The sequence below is a fragment of the Perognathus longimembris genome, chromosome 5 (genome assembly GCF_023159225.1).
Source record: "Perognathus longimembris pacificus isolate PPM17 chromosome 5, ASM2315922v1, whole genome shotgun sequence".
Lineage (NCBI taxonomy): Eukaryota > Metazoa > Chordata > Mammalia > Rodentia > Heteromyidae > Perognathus > Perognathus longimembris.
In genome coordinates, this window is record NC_063165.1 from 12,171,832 (window position 1) to 12,190,864 (window position 19,033).

The following is a 19,033-nucleotide window of genomic DNA, read 5'->3' on the forward strand; positions in this document are numbered from 1 at the left end:
CTTAATGTTTAGTTGTACTGTATATTATCATAGGAATCTAACACTAGGTATGAGAAAGGTACTTTTCTCCTATCAGCTTGTACCTACAAATAGTTGTTTGGCCTAAACTGAAAAGATGGAAATGCAATATGACTGTATCTGCTACAGGCTTTACAGAAAACTGACAACTCCAAAGAAAATTCTCAGCAGGATAATATTTCTGTGAAGTGGCAGCTTGGACCCCTTCAGGAAAGTGCAGCAACTCACACTTTACTGCACATAAAGTTGTGTCCCCTGGGGCAACCTAATGTCATGGAGTTTATGACTCATGAATGCTGTACATTTGAGATCTAATAAATAAGAAAATGTGGTAGGAGAATTAAATTTCTATACAAAAAGCCACTTGTCTTCTATTATATACAATAAAGCCATGGAGCTATTATATTTTTAGTGACATTTTTTGAAGTAGAACTTTATCTGTGACCCCATGCATTAGAGGGTTAAGATACTGTTGAACATAACAATAAAATAAAGTAGATGTAATATTTGGATCTAAGTTAGTGGTTGAGGAACCTTTTTTTTTTCCAATACCATTCCCAGGATTCAGACGTGTGTGTGTGTGTGTATTCTCCTAGCATATTCCTCAACCATTGAATTTATTCCACACTGCCACACCAGCTGATCAGAATAGCTTATTTTAGCACATATTTATATTTTATCTCAAATCTCTACCCATTATTAATAAATGATTGACATTTTGCAAATGTGTTTTAGTTGATTGAGTTTGACATCTCATTATATGTACTCAGCAAATCTAATAGTAATACTAATAGTAATCTTAGTTTGTTTTTATGGGAAAGAGAACTCATGAGTATGGGTCTTTATCTAAATAATGTCTTTGAAAATGTTTTGATACTTTTGTATAAACTACTTTGAATGAAGAAACTAACTTTTTATGCAGAAAGCTTGTTGTATACCATATTCTGTATATAACATTTATCTAGCTAATGAGATAGGGGTAAGTTGAACTTAAGTAAGAATAATATCCCTACATATATCTCCTTTGATATTTATTTAGAATATTACAGCTATAATCTTCATACCAGTTTATTTGACTGTAACCCTATGCTGTGTGTGTGTGTGTGTGTGTGTGTGTGTGTGTGTGTGTGCACGCACGGGGAGAGGGGGTTGAAACTACAACTTGAACTCAGGGCCTCGCATTTTCTCTTGACTTTTTTGACTTTTTTCAAGGCTAGCACTCTACCACTTGAGCTATGCCTCCACTTTTGGTTTCTTGCTGGTTAACTGGAGATAATTGTCTCTCAGATCTGTCTTTCTGGGCGGGCTTTGAACTATAGTCCTCAGATCCCAGCCTTCTAAGTAGCTAGGATTGTGGGCATGAGCCCTCCTTTCCTCTTCTCTTTTTCTGTTTTCTCTTCTGTGGGGGGGAAAATGAAATACATGTCACATTTTTAATTACCTGACCAAAATGATTAGATATTTTCTTACATGTCCCCCTTGCTTTACACTGACTTTCTTTTGCTTGATCAGAGGTAGAACGCAAACTTAACCTTTACAAGATAGAAATATCTTGTTACGGTAGTGGACGGCATTTGGGTCTATATCCATGTCAGTCCTTGCCAGAGTAACAGTTTTCTCTTGTGTGCCCCTCCAGGTCTACCCTGAACTGCAGATCACCAATGTGGTAGAAGCCAACCAGCCAGTGACTATTCAGAACTGGTGCAAGCGGGGCCGGAAGCAGTGCAAGACCCACACACACATGGTGATTCCCTACCGCTGCCTAGGTGAGCCAAGCCCTGTAGTGGGTGTGATTGAGAACATGGTTAAATCACCTGAGATGGTGAAGACAGAGATCCAGTTGTACTGAGATAGGCAGTTGATTCCCTGTATCTGTGGATTTCACGTCAGCCTTCTATGGACTGAAAATATTAAAAAATAACCTAGAAGTGGGATCTATTTCTATCTGGCTAGCTACAAAGGCTTTAAAAATAATATACAATTACATCTTGTTTAAATACTCTTATCTAGAACTCATATTCCCAGAAAATTCTGTATACAGTCAACTGAATCCAGCAATTGTGTGTCGCAAACTAATGCAGTTACTCTGCCCAGAAAATAATACACAGAGGTCATCCAAGTTAGTAGGTGTTAGATCAATCGTGACTTAGCTTATTGGGTGTGCCAAGCCTTGTAACAATTTGATTCTTTCCATTCTGTCTTGCCTGTTACATAGAAATGTTTTAGATACTTTTTTCTTTAGAATGTTGTTCACTAAAAACAGTTATTAGGTCTTTGAGCATGCATTATTGTATATAACACCTTCTATGACACATATTTCATATCAGAAATAACCTCAGATTTAGATATTATTTTACTTAGATCATAAATGCTTCATAATTGTTCAGAATATTTGATTTGGGGCCAGGTACCCAACTTTAAACTGGACTTTTAAGTCACATATGAAAGAGCTGCAAGAAGAAATTCCAGAGAATTTTTTTGTTTAACCAGTTTATGCCTCTGCAGTGCCAGATGTTTATGTCATTCATTTCAAATAGCAGCTAATGCTGCAGTCAGATCATCTGCAAAAAATGCTGGGCATTTGTTGCTCATACCCATAATCCTGGTTTCTCAAGGGACTTAGATCTAAGGATTATGGTTCAAAGCCAAGCCAGACAGAAAAAAAAAAAACTCTGAGACTCTTATCTCTAAATAACCAGAAAAAAATCCAAACAAACCAGAAGTAGAGGTGTAGCTCAAGTAGTAAAGCACCAGTAAAGATAAGGGATAGTTTCCAGGCCTTGAGTTCAAATCCCAGTCCCAGCACAAAAAAGGATGGAATGAATGGAGGAAGGGGGAGAGAGAAAGAAAAAAAAATTTCTTCACTGGCAAATGCTTACAGAAATGTACAGGGTCCCATGAGCAAAGAAAAATAGAGTGAAGCCCTCAATTGCCTAAATAATGTGAAAAGCTGGGCGGAAATTAATTTCTGCTCTGGCTATACCTGCAGCAGATATCAGATTTTCCTTTTATCTTCTGAGGAGATTTTGGACCCCTCTGGTGTAGAAGTAAATACTTTTTCTTTTATTTTTATTTATTTATTTTTTTGGCCAGTCCTGGGCCTTAAACTCAGGGCCTGAGCACTGTCCCTGGCTTCTTTTTGCTCAAGGCCAACACTCTGCCACTTGAGCCACACCACCACTTCTGGCCATTTTCTACATATGTGGTGCTGGGGGAATCGAACCCAGGGCTTCATGTATACGAGGTGAGCACTCTTGCCTCTAGGCCATATTCCCAGCCCATACTTTTTCTTTTCTTTCTTTTTTTTTTTTTTTTTTTTGATTGGTCATTGGAGCTTGAACTCAGGGCTTGAGTGCTGGCCTGGAGCTTTTCTACTTTTTGAGCTTCAGGTTTTCTTATGGTTAAGTGGAGATAAGGGTCTCACAGTCTTTGTGGGCCTGCTGGTTTTGAACTGCGATTCTCAAATCTCAGGCTCCCGAGTAACTAGGATCAAAAGCGTAAGCCATCAGCACCCAGCTAGAAGTAGATAATTCAAGGAAACAGTTCACTTGTGTCATATTTCATAAATTTCTCACTTCTGGGTTTGCATCTGACACTTCTTATACTTGATTATCAATGGAAGTAGGTAATTGTTAAGTATTGGCAGTGGGGGGTTATTCTGTTTTGTCTTTTACTTGGACTTGAACTCAGGGCCTCTTGCTCTTTCTTGTCTCAGTCAAGGCTCGCATTCTACAACTTGACCCATACATTCATTTTCAGGATTTAACTTACTTGAATCACTTATTATATGTCTCATTTTGTAGATCCTTGGTCTTTTCCCTTTGGAGGTGGAATGGATCCTAATGGGATATTGTTTTTCTATTTAGCTTATACTTAAAAAAATGTAGTCATTGCTTATTTCTTAGATAGTGGCATATTTTCCAAAATCATCCAACAGAAGTACTACACAAGTGTGTACAAGTGTGGACATATAACTCATAGATACATTTCATTTACACTAATATAAAGTCCCAGTGCTACTCACATTGTTTTAATTTTCTGTGCTCCTTTTGTTTCTTCTTCTCTGCCATCCTTGTCTTTTTTTTTTTTTTTTGCCAGTCCTGGGCCTTGGATTCAGGGCCTGAGCACTGTCCCTGGCTTCTTTTTGCTCAAGGCTAGCACTCTGCCACTTGAGCCACAGTGCCACTTCTGGCCATTTTCTGTGTATGTGGTGCTGGGGAATCGAACCCAGGCCTCCATGTATACGAGCCAAGCACTCTTGCCACGAGGCTGTATCCCCAGCCCCCTTTTCTTCTTATTTTCTTTATTCTTTTTGTTTTGTTTTGTTTTGTTTTGTTTGCCAGTCCTGGGCCTTGGACTCAGGGCCTGAGCACCATCCCTGGCTTCTTCCTGCTCAAGGCTAGCACTCTGCCACCTGAGCCACAGCGCCACTTCTGGCCGTTTTCCGTATATGTGGTGCTGGGGAATCGCACCCAGGGCTTCATGTATATGAGGCAAGCACTCTTGCCACTAGGCCATATCCCCAGCCCCTCTTCTTATTTTCTTCATCTGGTATCTATTGTGTTATCAAGCCTCTTATAATTGTGTAAGACAACTCTTTTGATCTTTTATTGGTTATAAAAACAGGCTTAATTCTATTAGTCTTCCTTCACAGCTATAAATAGTCCAGTTTAAACAGTCAACTACTGTGTGGGAGCATCTGACATACAGCCTAGCATATCTTGATTTCGAATCTAGTGTTCCCTACATTATTTAAAAATGTATATTAGAATAACTACTTGCCTGATTTATAAAATCAAATCACATAAGAAAGGCTGTAAATTAGAGGCAGTAAATAACATTTTAAAAAGTCACAACAGAAAATATGCTGGTAAAGGTGACAACTACAGCCCCTGGTATAGGATAAATCTCTAAGTGCTGTTTTGTGCTCTTTGGTGGCAGTAATAACATTCTTGCATCATGTTTGCTCCATGAACAAAGAATTACTATTTAGCATTAACTCCCTGAAATCTCTGACTGTATCCAAATATATCCTTTACCTAAAAAAGAGAGTTATGCTAAGGTTAATTCTCATAAAATCAGACCTCAGAAACAAAATATGATTGTCTTAAAGGTTATGCATAGTCAAACTCAAAGTCAAGCTTGAAGAGAGAAAAATGTCTGTTATGGTTGGCATGTAACACTCCCAACTTCTCTATGGATGAAGGAACCAGTGTTCCACTGCATTATTTTTCTCTACCCTGTGTTTGGCTTGGACATACTTGCTCTGCAGTGTCTTACATTCCTTGTTGGGATGGTGAAAGTCTGTCAGGTTGCTCTGGCTACTTTGCTGCTGAGGTCTGGATGGTTTCCCAAGCTGTTTTTTTCTCATTTCATTCCTTGCTTTTAGGTAAAACCAGAGTTTATGAGTTACTCTATGTAGAATTCAAAGCACATAATTTATTATCAGTCAGGTAGAATTATGTTCTTGCAAAAGCTTTTAAACCCTTTCCATTTGAATGGCTTCCCTTCATGGAGTAACAGATCTACTACTAAATAGGCACAAGTCTGCACTTGTATTTGCCCAACAAAGCAAGGCATAGTGCATAGGAAAAAGTACTGCTGATTTACAGGGGCAGAGTCAGGTAGTTTAATCTACAAAGAAAAAGATGAGCATAAAAAATTACTATCTGAAAATGTCATTGCATTGCATTTTGTGATGAAGACATATGTAGGTAGTAATGACCAAGAAAACTCCTTAAGGATGGAAAAATGGGAAATTAAAGGTATTCAATTCTTCTTAATTTTCTATTTCTTTTTTTTTTTTCTTAGCCAGTCCTGGGGCTTGCACTCAAGGCCCTGAGCACTGTCCCTGGCTTCTTTTTGCTCAAAGCTATCACTCTGCCACTTGAGCCACGGCTCCAGTTCTGGCCATTTTCTATATATGTGGTACTGAGGAATTGAACCCAGGGCTTCATGTATACAAGGCAAGCCCCTTCTACTTCATTTTTAAATAAAAATTTTAGAACAAACATCTTGTTTCCTAGCTGGCTGTTTCTATCAGTAATCTATAATTATCTTATCCTACTTTAAGAATAAAATTTATATACGCTGATAGCTACTGTGCCATAGAAATTCTTTGAATTTCTGCTAAAAACTTATTTTGAGATATATCACACAGTAGGACAATAGTCAAGAATGTTACATGGACTTCATTCCATTCCAAAATGGGGCTCAAGTTGTAGAGCCTTGCCCGGCAGTACAAAGGTTCTGAGTTCAAACCCTAGTGTCACCAAAAAGAGAGGGAAAGATGTGATGAAGAACATTTATATTATATATTTTAAGGATATTATATGTGCTCACATAAAATGTCCAAGTAATCCAATATGAAAGAACTAAAGGAGACCTACTGTGTGGACTTAAAATTTGATGATGATTGTTATAGTGACTGAGTGGCATCATTAAACTTCCCTCTTTTTCTTATTCCTTGAAGAATTCCAGCTCTTGCTGATGATTTATCCTAGGAGACTTCTCTTACTCTTTTCCTGTTAGTGAGTCAAGGCTTTGGCTTTGAACCCTAAGAGTCAAGGGAATCACAAAACAACAGCTGGGGAGCAGTCTGAGGAGTAGGCAGTGCTGATTGCAGGAGAGAAATGGGAAGGGTTTCAGAAGGAGGCGGTCCAGAACAAAAGGCACCAGAAATATTATCTGCCTCAGAGAACCAGCCTGGACTTAAAGTGGAGATATAGCACTGATGAAAGTGTAAAACAATGAGACATAATTTTAAATAGGATAAGTATTTAAATAGGATAAATGGAGGGGGTATCAAAAGGACAAACTGTCATTTGTCCTGAGGCAAGTAAGATATACATGATGACACTTCATGTATGTTGGTGAGAAAAAAAGGGGGAAAACTTAAGTGTGACATTTTATTCCATAATGAGGAAGACCTAAAGTGGAAAAATCAGGAAGACAGCCAGCCGTTTACTAGATTTAGAAACAGGGAGGGTAAAAGGAGAGTCAGCTAAATGAGATGGCAGTCAGTAATTTATGTATCTCCTCCTTCTGTGGGGAAATTAAGAATTAAATTCACAAAGTCTATAAATAATAAATTTTGATTTATGTAATATTAATAAGATCAATATAAGTTACAAGTCTAATGACTGGGACTAATGTCTTAATTTACTATCTAACTTTGAGTTAACTAAAACTACACTGGATATAATAGAGCTGAATGTAACTTCTCATCACACCATATAAAATTCCCTTTATGTCCATTTTACAGCATTTAAGGCAACATTTCCCTGTGTAAGTGTGGAGGTTTATTGTCTTCATTGGTTTCAGTCTCTATTAATTTGATGATGGATGTTTGTTTGGGTACCTCAACATGGCCAAAATTGAATACATCATCCCACAGTACTTCTCTGACACAAGTCTGGTCAAATGTCCCATTTACTCTGCTTCATGACCAGATATTATGGAGACTTTCATATATATATGGTGATGGATCACCATAGGATTAGAAGGTAGGGAGATGGTGGAATGAGTGGAACATCTGGAAAAGACCTCTAGAGAAATACAGCTGTGATGTGGATTTTAGGGGCTTGTAGAGGAAATAAAGAGGCTAAATTCCAAAACACATACATGGATATTCTAGGGACAGTAATTTGTGCTGGCTGTATTGAGGGAAAATGAGGTAATTAGAATCGAATAAAATGTCTGATTGTTTAAATTTGGAACAGTAGGCAAGTCACATTTTTCAGTTTGGAAAGACATCGATTTATTTTGTTTATCTGATGCCCAGAAAAATATAAGAGTCTTCAGTGTGGTTTTGATTTTGTGTATGATATTATTGTGCTAAAATCAGCCAAGATACCCACTTATTTCATACACCTCCACCTGCTTGGCTTCTTTGCTTCACCTGTGCCTACTCTAGTTCATACTGAGTAGAAAATCATTCTTCAGGCACACCTTTGATGGTGTTACACTCTAGCTCTTCCTTTTTTTCATAAACTCAAATTTAAATTTATTCAGTCTGAGTCTTTATCTCTTTCACCACAAAATTCCTATAATTCTATTCAGATTGCATATCTTTTTAACCTCTTTTTGTGTGTGTGTGTGCCAATCCTGGGGCTTGAACTCAGGACCTAGGCACTGTTCCTGAGTGTTACTGAGCAATATTAGTACTCTATCACTTGAGCCACAGCTGTAGTTCATCTTCACATTTTTATTAACATTAATTAGTTGTACAAAGGGGTTTCATTTTGACATGTCCATATATGTATATGAGGTACCTGGGTCAGACTCATCCCCTTCATCACGCTCCCTTCTAGCTTTTTCATTTTTGCGCAATTGTTTGCTAGGAGACTGTGTAAGTGTGCTGGTTTCCTAAAGGACTGCATTGATGATTCCTGAGTTATTCTATTGGAGACCTGGCTTCTTACTGTGACATCAACAAGAATTCACTCAATGTGACCTGTGAAATTAGTGGCTCTTAGCTTATAGCTCAGATGTTTGCTGACATTTATCAATAAATGGTAAGCTCGGGATGTTAACTCAGATTGTATGATGTATAGGTTTCATCCTCACTGCTACAAAAGAAAATACTCACTAAAAGTAATTCAAGCTTCTTAGACTAACACAGATGATATGAGCATGGGAAATGCATTTTTATTGCTAAATACTATTTGGGATTTTAAAAATATATCAGGTAAAAAAATAGAATTTTTCTTAGCTCTTATTATGTCTCCTGGACCCTTGATTTTGTGCATTGAAATTAATTAAATTTGAATGAAGCTTACTGCTTTGGATGCAGAAATTAACCTCATCCTAAGCTACCTCCAGAATCCCATTATTGTTGTTGTTACTTTGCTTTCCTTTGTTATTTTTCTTCTGCCAACTAATATGCAAGAGTAAAATCAATCGAGATTAAATCCCTACAAAATATTTATGTACTAATTTTAACTTTTTTGACATGGCAATTTATAATTGAGTATAATCTCCTAAACTTTGACTTTAAACAGCCTTTAAATACTTGAACATAAGATTTCTTGGAAAATATTGTTTTAAAGATGTGGTCATATTGTTAGAATTATCTTACACTGTGAAGAGACCTTATGCCCATATTATAATTTATATTTGGACAGAAGAAAGTTAAATGATCTGAAAACAAACCACCAGAAAAGTCCTGCATGCAGGACTAATGCCAGATGAAGAGCTGGCCTGAATGCACAAGGAATGATAAGCGCTGGACTCATCTTTTGGGGCCCCACTCTAAAGAGTGAAACTTTCACTGGTTTATTTACACTTTTAAATAAACTTGCTTTGTCTGCTTTAGAAAAAAAAAGTGCTTAATAACACTGATTACCTATTATTTCTTGTTAGAGTTGACAAGTATTTATTTACACATGAGACTCGTTATCAAAGATGTCCTGTAGGACTGCTGACTTTTCAATACATCAGCTATTTTACTCAGAGATAGCCTACCATACATGGTCTTAAAAATACACATTTCTATCTGGGCACTGACTTGTGTCTCATGCTTCTAATTCTAGCTATTCAGAAGGCTGAGATTGCCATTCAAAGCCAGCTTAGACAGGAAACTTGGTGAGAATCTTATCTCCAGTCACTACCAAAAAGTCAGAAATGGAGCTGTGGCTCAAGTAGTAGAGTACTAGACTTGAACAAAATAAGCTCAAGAACAGTGCCCAGACCCTGAGTTCAAGTCCCAATGCCAGCACAGAAAGAACACAAACATTGCACTTTCCCCAGGGAGTTATGTAACTACCTGTCTCTTCTCTTTTAAGAATTTAAGAACTAAGGCTTTGTGATAAAAGGTACTTTGCAAATAAAAGTCCCAAATAAAATGGACACATAGATAATCATGTAATGGCATGGGTGGAAAAATACTTGCACAAGAGAGAACTGATGTTTTGCTCATTGTCCTTTCTTGTGAGTAAACTTATGTACACATCTCACTTAAACTATTGCTTGAAGCTTACATATTTAACTTACTTTTAGCTAAGATGGTAGAAATCCTGCAGCCTGGCAATTTGTCCTAGAAAGTCTCCTTTATCCCCCAAAGTGGTAAATCACTTACAATCACTTACACTTTCCTTACAAGAGTCTCCTATCTAGTTATTCTTATCCAAGTCATATTCTTCCTCAGTTTTTGTCAAAAACAGCATTTCTAAGATCAAATAACCTAAACCCTAACTATAGCTTTTCCTTGATCTACATTCTAGTCTTCTTTATAGCTTTTCATGAAAGAGAGGAATTGTATTATTTGGGAGGTGGTAAAACCTTTGTAATTACAATCATCCTCGTTTTTAAATGTTAAATGTAAACAGAGAGCCTTGCCTTCTCCAGATATTTTTTCATACCACTGTGTGTTGCAGGGCTTTCTTTACTTTGTGAAACAATCCTAACTTAGCTTGATTTAAAGGCTATGTTTCTGCTTGCCTAGAATGCTTGCTCTTCAAAATATTTGCTCCCTGGAGGGGAAAACCAAAGTTGGCCTTTCATGTGACTTTGTGTTGATGACCTGGAAGACGTTGGGGTAATGGAATGGGATTTGGCACTGTGCCACCATCTTCTGGCTGAGTACACAGCTTGGAAAGGAAGGAGGGGGCGGACTGTGTGTGCAGAGGGAGGGAGCAGTGTGGAGATGTTTGAAGCCTGAATGCACCTTCGTTTGATGCCTTGCTTTATTACTGAAGAGAATTTGAGAGTGCTGCAGCCCGGAAGGCCGCATATTTAAGTGAGTTTGCATCTAAACAAATGCATTCTCCCTTAGTCTGGTGGCTAGAATTTGAATGACACTTGTGCTCTGTCTGAGAGAAGCAGACGTTTTCATTATCAAATTCACTCAAGCAGAAAAGTAGCAAAGGGAGCAGAAATTTCCATTTCATCTATGATTGAAATTGTAGTGATAAAAGAAAATGACCAGATTGAGCCAGAGCCTTGATCTCATTGCACTAGATGACATGGGATTTTTGTTAATTTGGAAATCGTTTTTATACTTTGGTTATTGAGAAAGGTCTGATCAGTATCAAATTGCACATATCCTTTAACTAATACATGTTGGGCCTTTCTTTTCTGTTTTGTTTCCTACTTATAAATAACCTATCTAACCTGTACATCTCTTTTATACTTAAAATCTCAATGACAACTATTAACTATATGTCCCATTATCAGGCATTGGAAGTACTGCTTAGATTTTATTTGATATCAGTTGTATAAGCAAAGAATTCAGTGTCCCCAATAAATCACTGGATTAAAGAAGTAGATCAGGATTCCTAAAGGGAATTTTTTTTCTTTTTTGTATTTGCTAAAGAGTAGTTGTGGACCTACCTTTTGTAACCTTAAATGTAGTTATTTACTGTCCAATCTTTATTCCATAGAATTCCAAATATTCAATTATTTCCACTCTCTGAAGAGTGGTAAACCCTGAAAATTGATTTACATTAGTGGAACTAAGACTTGTTTATGTATCTTAGGAACAAACTCCAAGTCCAGAGTGGTATGGTCACAGAAAGAGGCATTGTCATTTACCTAGAAATTAGTCCCCATTGGGAAAAAAAAGTGTGACATGAAGAGATGTGGGTAATTTCTAAGAGATATTTTTATTGAAGAGTTTGGTGAATCATAACATATTAATTATTTTTTGTTGTATGAAATGTTATATGTTTCCTTATTGCTAGGTAATTCTGATACTTTATTTTCCTATTTTAACAGAGCTTTTGAAACATACAGCAATATTTTTATAAATACCTGGTAAAAATCTGAGCACCCTAGAAAATATATATATGGGCATTTCACCTAGGGAAGGGAAAGGGAATATCAAAATTCAGAGACAAAGGAGAACATGACAAACCATTCCAAAAGCAAAACTCACAAACCATTTGGTGTAAACCAACTGGACAACTCATGGGAGGACAGGGAAAGAGGGTGGGGGAAGATGGGGAAAATGAGGGAGGAGGTAACAAGTTGAACAAGAAATATAGTCACTGCCTTACATATGAATTTGTAACCCCTCTCTACTTCACTTTGACAATAAAAAAATTGCCAAAATTAAGTACTATGCCCTCATTTCTTCTTCACTGGCTCTTTTGTTCAGTGCAGTGATTTTATTTTTTTTTCCATTCTTTTCTCCTCATTGTTTGACCTAATGAGCAATGGATCATTACTCTTCTCATACACTCTTTGTTGGGTATTTGAATCTATTATATTTGCTAAAAGCAATAGCCTCTAAGTGGAAGCCTCTATCAAACAATGAGAAATGTCAAGTGAAAGGTAAGAACTGAGAAAACAGAAGACACTGCAGAATCCTTAGGCATGGATAGTATTTCTGAGTGACAAAGGACAAAGAGCAGAGACTTTCTCACTGTAATCAGTTATTAAAGATGAGGACATGAGAGGGAAAGAATGACAAGTAAAATAAGAAATGTAGAGCACGTGCTGTCTGGTGGAAGGCAACGATTATGTAGAGTGAATAGGGAACTTGAGCAATGCATTTGGTGTTACTGACCTTGGAAGAAGAGTTGCTGATGGCAGGTTGTTGGATCTGGGCCAAATGGAAAGGGCTGGGAAGAGCAAGTCAGGAGTTGGAGAGTGACGGGCCCACTGCTCCTGGGGAGCTTTTATGTGTGAAAGAGCCTCTTCCTATCAGATTATAGCCTACCCACACACATGGGTTTCTGAATACAGCATATGGAAAAATCCTGCTGTGTATTTTACCTCCCCATGTGATTTATGGTTTTGCTAATAACCAGTGGTTTTTATGCCTTGGTATACATCAGCGTGGTTGGTATTTTGTAAGCAATTATGTGGTTTCTTGTAAAGACCCACATGTAATTTTAATTAATTACATCTTTAAATGTCTATCTGGCTTTGGATTTCTTAATATGGTAAAAAGACGGAAAAGTATTAGCAGAAAGCTGCCAGTGGGGATTCTTACATTTTCAAGAAACAAAAGCTAATTTAGAGAAGTCTCCTCAGTGTCTGTTTTTTAGCTCATCTCCCAAGCAATAAGGATTGACTGAAGCTGAGTGGGGGAATCCACTCTAAAGGAAGCCTTACTTTTCTTTCAGCATCTGCATTAGTCACATGCCCATAAATGAGAACTGCAGAAGTGAGTGGAAGAAGAGGACAGCTTGCTGACAAAACAGGGCTCATGGTCATACCAGATGGAGTCCTAGGGTCACACTGTTCAGTGTGTTATGAGGGTAGCCTGGAGAACAGATCGATGCATTCTCAATGCAGTCATCCTTTGAAGTTACGGGTCTACCGTGATTTCCAGGTGATTTGCGTGCTTGAGAAAGCTTGTGAAGTCTTACTCAGAACACGTTTCTTCAAGTGTGGTCCAGGAGCCACTTGACTCAGAACCACTCTGGGGAGATCTGTTTTCAGGCCCATCCCAGGACATAAAAATGAGATCTAGGATGTGGAACCAGAGGGAGGCTGAAGTTCCAGGCTGATCCCAGGTGACTGAAGCACATTGGAGAGCTTAGGACATATGGAGGACATATGGAGAGCTTAGGATCTAGAAGTTTGTGACAGTGGAACAGTTGTTGGCATTTCTACACATCTAAGTACGAAGAAAAGAAAAAGGTCTAAGACTACTTAAATCAAGAATATAAGTAATAATTAGTGCAGTCAGAAAGAGACAACAGAAACCACATGTTAACTGAAGTCATTTCAGTATTTAGAATTGGTGCAGTGTTGTAGTGTTCGACTGGGTAGCAAACTTGGCTGGAAGTCAGGGCCCAAAATTGATCCAGCACCTCCAGTTAGCTAGGCAGGAATCCTTTCAGGCCTGAGGGTTCTCATTTGGGAAGACAAACTAAATTCTAGTTTAGATTCATAAGACAAAGCTAAATTTGGAAAGTGAAGAATTTCCTTTATTGTTGACATGTGTGCTTATTTTTAAACTTGAAGTTTCTAAAACATCTTAAATACCACATGTCATATTCAAAAATTATTTTGCTAAGAAAAATCTAACCAGTGTCTGTCTTATTAACATGGATGACATAGATGAGAAAGTGGGTTAGGAAGTTTTTTTTTGTTATTGTTTTGTTTTCAACCCTAACTCTTTTCAGCTCTAATAATTTTGTAGATGTTCTTTTGAAATCAATGTAGAAGCAAATGAGTATATGCCTACTATGTGAAACTCTACAATCGGGCTTTATTATTTTTTTTCTTTTACAAAAATAGACTTTATTTGCTATAATATTTTTGAGAACTACACAGTTCTTGTAGGGTACCTTCTGCTGGAATTTTCTCATGCTTTGTTGGAGTTGTGGTGTTTTAGAATGAAGACTGCAGAGGTAAAGTACCCATTTGAGTCTCTGTTACCCACCTCACTCTTCTCTCTCTCTTCCTACATTAGCTCTAGGCTAATCTTACATACGTATTTTCTGCCCACGCCATACACCAGCCATTTTACAAAGAACCCTTTCTCACTTTGTATTACCCATAGTGTCAGATAAGTCTGTAACTACTGTAAGTATGTTAAGTTGAATGAGTTCACCCTGATGTCTGCAACTCATGAATATTTTGCTCCTTGGATCATTTTACATCCTCCTCTTGCTTATCTGCAAATCCTCACCCTTACATTGAGAAACTTTATTGCTTAGTCTCAGAATACACAGGTGGCAATACCAGAATTCTTAGCCAGGCCATTATGAGGTTAAGATAAAAATCATTCAATTTTTTTTTTTTTTTTTTGGCCAGTCCTGGGGCTTGGACTCAGGGCCTGAGCACTGTCCCTGGCTTCTTTTTGCTCAAGGCTAGCACTATGACGCTTGAGCCACAGCGCCACTTCTGGCCGTTTTCTGTATATGTGGTGCTGGGGAATCGAACCCAGGGCCTCATGTATATGAGGCAGGCACTCTTGCCACTAGGCCATATCCCCAGCCCCAAAATCATTCAATTTTTTAAAAGTTTTCCTTCCTCTTTTATTTTGTTTTGAAATCATTCCTTTGTACTGTGGTCATTATTTTAATACCAGTGTTATTCAGCACCTGAGTCAGACACTATTTCTGTCTCATGTACATCCTGCCATTGCTGTGTATGAACATGCTATAGGTGTGTACGTGAACTCTGTTTACTTGAATAAAGCTGAAAAGATTTTCGTGAAACTTGAAGTTTTCACTTCTTTTAGCTTATCTGATCCACTTAGTGTTTACCATTTGGCAGCTCATTCTCATCTGAAGAAACCCATCTGTCAGTTCTCCTCATTTATCTAATAGTTATAGTGACGGGTTGATAATAACAACTTTCAAAGAGATGTGTAATTAATCCACTTATATGTTCACTTTGTGAACCCAGTAACTAGGCACACTGTGAAGCAAGCAGTAGCAGTTTTATCACATGCAAATTTGGTTGAAAATCATTTCATCCACTCTATAAGTATTGTCTTCCTTCCTTCCTTCCTTCCTTCCTTCCTTCCTTCCTTCCTTCCTTCCTTCCTTCCTTCCTTTCTCCTTCCTACTTTCCTTCCTTTTAGTTGTGTGTGTGTGTGTGTGTGTGTGTGTGTGTGTGTGCGCGCGCAGTAGTACCAGGGCTTTAACGCAGGATCTCATGCTCTTGCTCAACTTGTTTGTTTGGCTGGTTCTCATCCATTTGATCCATGCTTAGATTTTTTTTTTTGCTAGTTAATTGATAATAGAGTCTTGCTGACTCTTCTCCCAGACTGGCTTTGAGCCTTAATTGTACACATCTCAATCTCCTGAATAGCTGAGATTACAGGCATGAGTCACCAGCACTTGACACTCTCCTCATCTTTTTTCAGCATTAATGCCTCTGAGAAAATTTCCCAGCCTGTTTGCTAGCATATGAAAGTTACATGCCAGTAATATGAGGAAATTTAATTTTAATTGTGGCATGAATCCGAAGGGGTAAAATAGAAAACCAAGTAAACTCTTCTTTGTCTATAGTTGTTAACGTTTATATGTTTAAATGTAGTGATATAGATTGAAAAAAGTACCTAATCTGAAATGTTATGCTGTTTATGAAGTGGTTAAGAAAAACTGGGAAACATTATCCCATGGGTTTCATTGTTTCCGTATAAATTACCCAGCTTCTAGGAACAAGCTAGATCCTTGACTCCTTTATAAATGGTTCTTTTGAGTTGACCTTCAGATAGGATCTGGAATCCTTCTACTAATGTATCATATTTGCTGATGTCAGTCCTAGTAAATACACTCCACAACTTGATCTTCCTCCTTCCAACTTTGACCTTTGAGAAAGAATACTTGGCATAGAAAGATTGCAAGTCTCTCCTAGTGATGTGAAGTTGGTCAGAGTGTTGACTGTGTTCAGTGCCCCAGTAATCTGCCCTCACCTACTCTTCATCTTCTGTGAGTTCAGCAGGCCTGCTCTGCCTCAGGACTTTTGTACTGGTTACTTCCTCTGTCTAGAATATTCTTTTCTGTGATTTTGGATGGATTATTTTTTCATTTTCTTCAGTCTTCACTCAAGTAGCCTAGTTTCAAGGAAGCTATCCTTGAACACCCTATTGCCCTCCCCCAAATATTCCTACTCCCCCTTTTCTCCATAACATTTATTGCCATCTGATACTCTATTTGGTCTTCATCATTTCCCACTCAAATCTTACTTCATCCTATCTCTGCTCCGTTTTGTATTCTTACTGCTAAGCAAAATTAGATAATTTTCAGCGAACATTATTAATCATGGTGGGTCAAGGTTGAGACTTCACCTCTAAATTGAGTGAATGACAGATAGTAGCTGCTGATGGGAATGAAGACATTCTCATAGTAAGACCAGTGACCATCAATGCAGCTGACAGCATTGATCCCTATGATTCTTCACTCCCCTGGTCTCTCTACAAGGACTGTACCATGTCTGCGGTCTCCTCATAATTCTACCTTACGGTTTCCTGGTACGATTATTAATCACATCCTGTGTGATATTTAGACATAAGACAGTGCCATCTCATCTACTAACACTGTAGTAGCTGGATGGTGATAATATAGTGAAAATAAAACCTTGTGGTCTTCAGTTGGTGTATAATAGGGCATCAGTAAATAATGATGGGTAGCAGTTGCTATTCTTACTAGGGCTGTTATTAATATGTGACATAGTAGGTGGCTACATGCCAGGGGAAGGATAATAATACTACTAATAATTCATTAGTGTTCTGGACAGTGAGTTGACTCAATTCATTCTTACAGGTCTACCATCTGCTTCAAAGCATCCCAGCCTCAGTGTCACTTCTTGTGTGCCATTAATAATTTCACCACCATGTGTTCAAATTGTTGTCTAACAGGTTCTGGTCTATGTACCCAAATGCACTCCTGTTTTATATAGCTTATTAGATAATTTAACTCTAGTTTTATTATCAGATTGACCAGTTTGGAGATCCTAATATTAAAATGTATTTCATGATCTAAAAGTGAATCTGCTTTTATACAAACCAGACAAACCTGGCCAAATAAACCATTTTGACAACAGTTTAAACAAATGGAGTCGAGTTAACCACTCCTGGATGGTGAGCCAGAGACCTGGATTTTCAGCTCGTTTCTGCTGCCAGTTGGCTCTGTGGGATAGCCACTTGACCAGGGATTTTTTTTTCCTCTCCCATCTGTGAAATGAAATAATTTGAGCTAGGCAGTCCTCTCAGAGACCACCAAAGAGCCAGAGGATGGAGACCTGCAGAGTCCCTATTGAATCTGACATCATTGTTCATCTGCCAAGACTTTTCCGACAAGAAAGTAAATTCAGATTTTGTTCATTAGCTTTGAAAACTCTCCGCTGGAATTTCCATGTGTGTTTGCATGTGTTTTTAATATAAAATTTCAACTGCTTCCCTAGGAACCCAGGATGTATGGCTACCAATAAACATACAAAATGTTTACCAATAGATTTATCTACTTGGATTAAATGGTGCCAAATTTTGTAAAGGAACATGATGAGTTCTTATTAGAATACCCAGTTTGTTTGGTCTTTGGTTTCCTTCACTTGAATTCTGATAAGAGCTTTTTTCACTTGGAAGATCAAACCAAATAGATTGTTTTATAAGTGTATGTGGTTGTATATGATTGTTTTATAAGTGTATGTGGTTGTATATGGGTACTTCAGAAACAAAATTTTTGTTATGAAAGCCTTCATTTGCTAGAGCAGTTTTAAGTTATCATAAAAACTGAGCAGGAAGTACAGAGGGTTTCCAGTGTACCTCCTGTACTAGCGCTGATTTCTTTATCCAGTCCTGGGGTTTGAGCTCAGGGCCTGGGCACTGTCCCTGAGCCTCTTTGTGCCCAAGGCTAGCACTTTACGGCATGAGCCACATCACTACTTCCAGCTTTTTCTGAGTAGTTACTGGAGATGAGAGTCTCATGGACTTTTCTATCCAGGCTTGCTTCAAACCGTGATCCTCAGATCTCAGCCTCCTAAATAGCTAGGATTACAGGTGTGAGCTACTAGCACCTGGCTCTAGCATCTGTTTTTAAAAAGAATTCTTTTGTGATTAGACATAAATCGTGCTAATGACATTAAGCCAGTTTGTAAAAACTACTTCATCTGGGTCCTGGTGGCATAATCCTAGCTGTTTGGGAGGTTAAGATCTGAGGATTACAGTTCAAAGCTAGCCCATACAGAAAAATCCATGAGACTCTTATCTCCACTCACCTGGCAAAAGGCAGGAAGTGGAGGTGTGGTAGAGTACCAGCCATGAGCAAAACAGCCAAGTGAGAAAGCAAGGCCCTCCTTGAGTATGGCACACAAGTTTGTTTGTGTTTTTTAAATATTTTTTTTCAAAACCACTTCTCTTCAATTCTTACTAAATTTTGAACCGTTTTTAGTTTACTTGGTAAATGTTTTTAATGGTTAACATTCTGTGTTTCATCAACCCTAAAATTATGCAGTTTATTGCTAAATTCAATGTTAAATTTTTAATGTTTGAATACAATGATCTTCCTATTTTGTCATGACTCCCAAGGGCTTTTGAAATAATCTCATTAATCCGTTCAAAAAGCAATCTCCTTTTAGGGCACATACATTACTTAGTGATGTGTAA

At 37.9% G+C, this 19,033-nt stretch overlaps 1 protein-coding gene across 6 annotated transcripts in view; it reads left to right on the top strand.

The window, feature by feature from the left end:
- The window catches only part of LOC125351537 (amyloid beta precursor protein), a 198,353-nt gene that overhangs the window by 62,404 nt on the left and 116,916 nt on the right, over positions 1–19,033 (top strand). For all 6 annotated transcript variants that reach the window (XM_048346371.1, XM_048346372.1, XM_048346367.1 and 3 more), the window contains exon 3: positions 1,655–1,784. In XM_048346371.1, the coding sequence (XP_048202328.1) occupies positions 1,655–1,784 (130 nt within the window). The remainder of the gene's footprint in view (positions 1–1,654; positions 1,785–19,033) is intronic.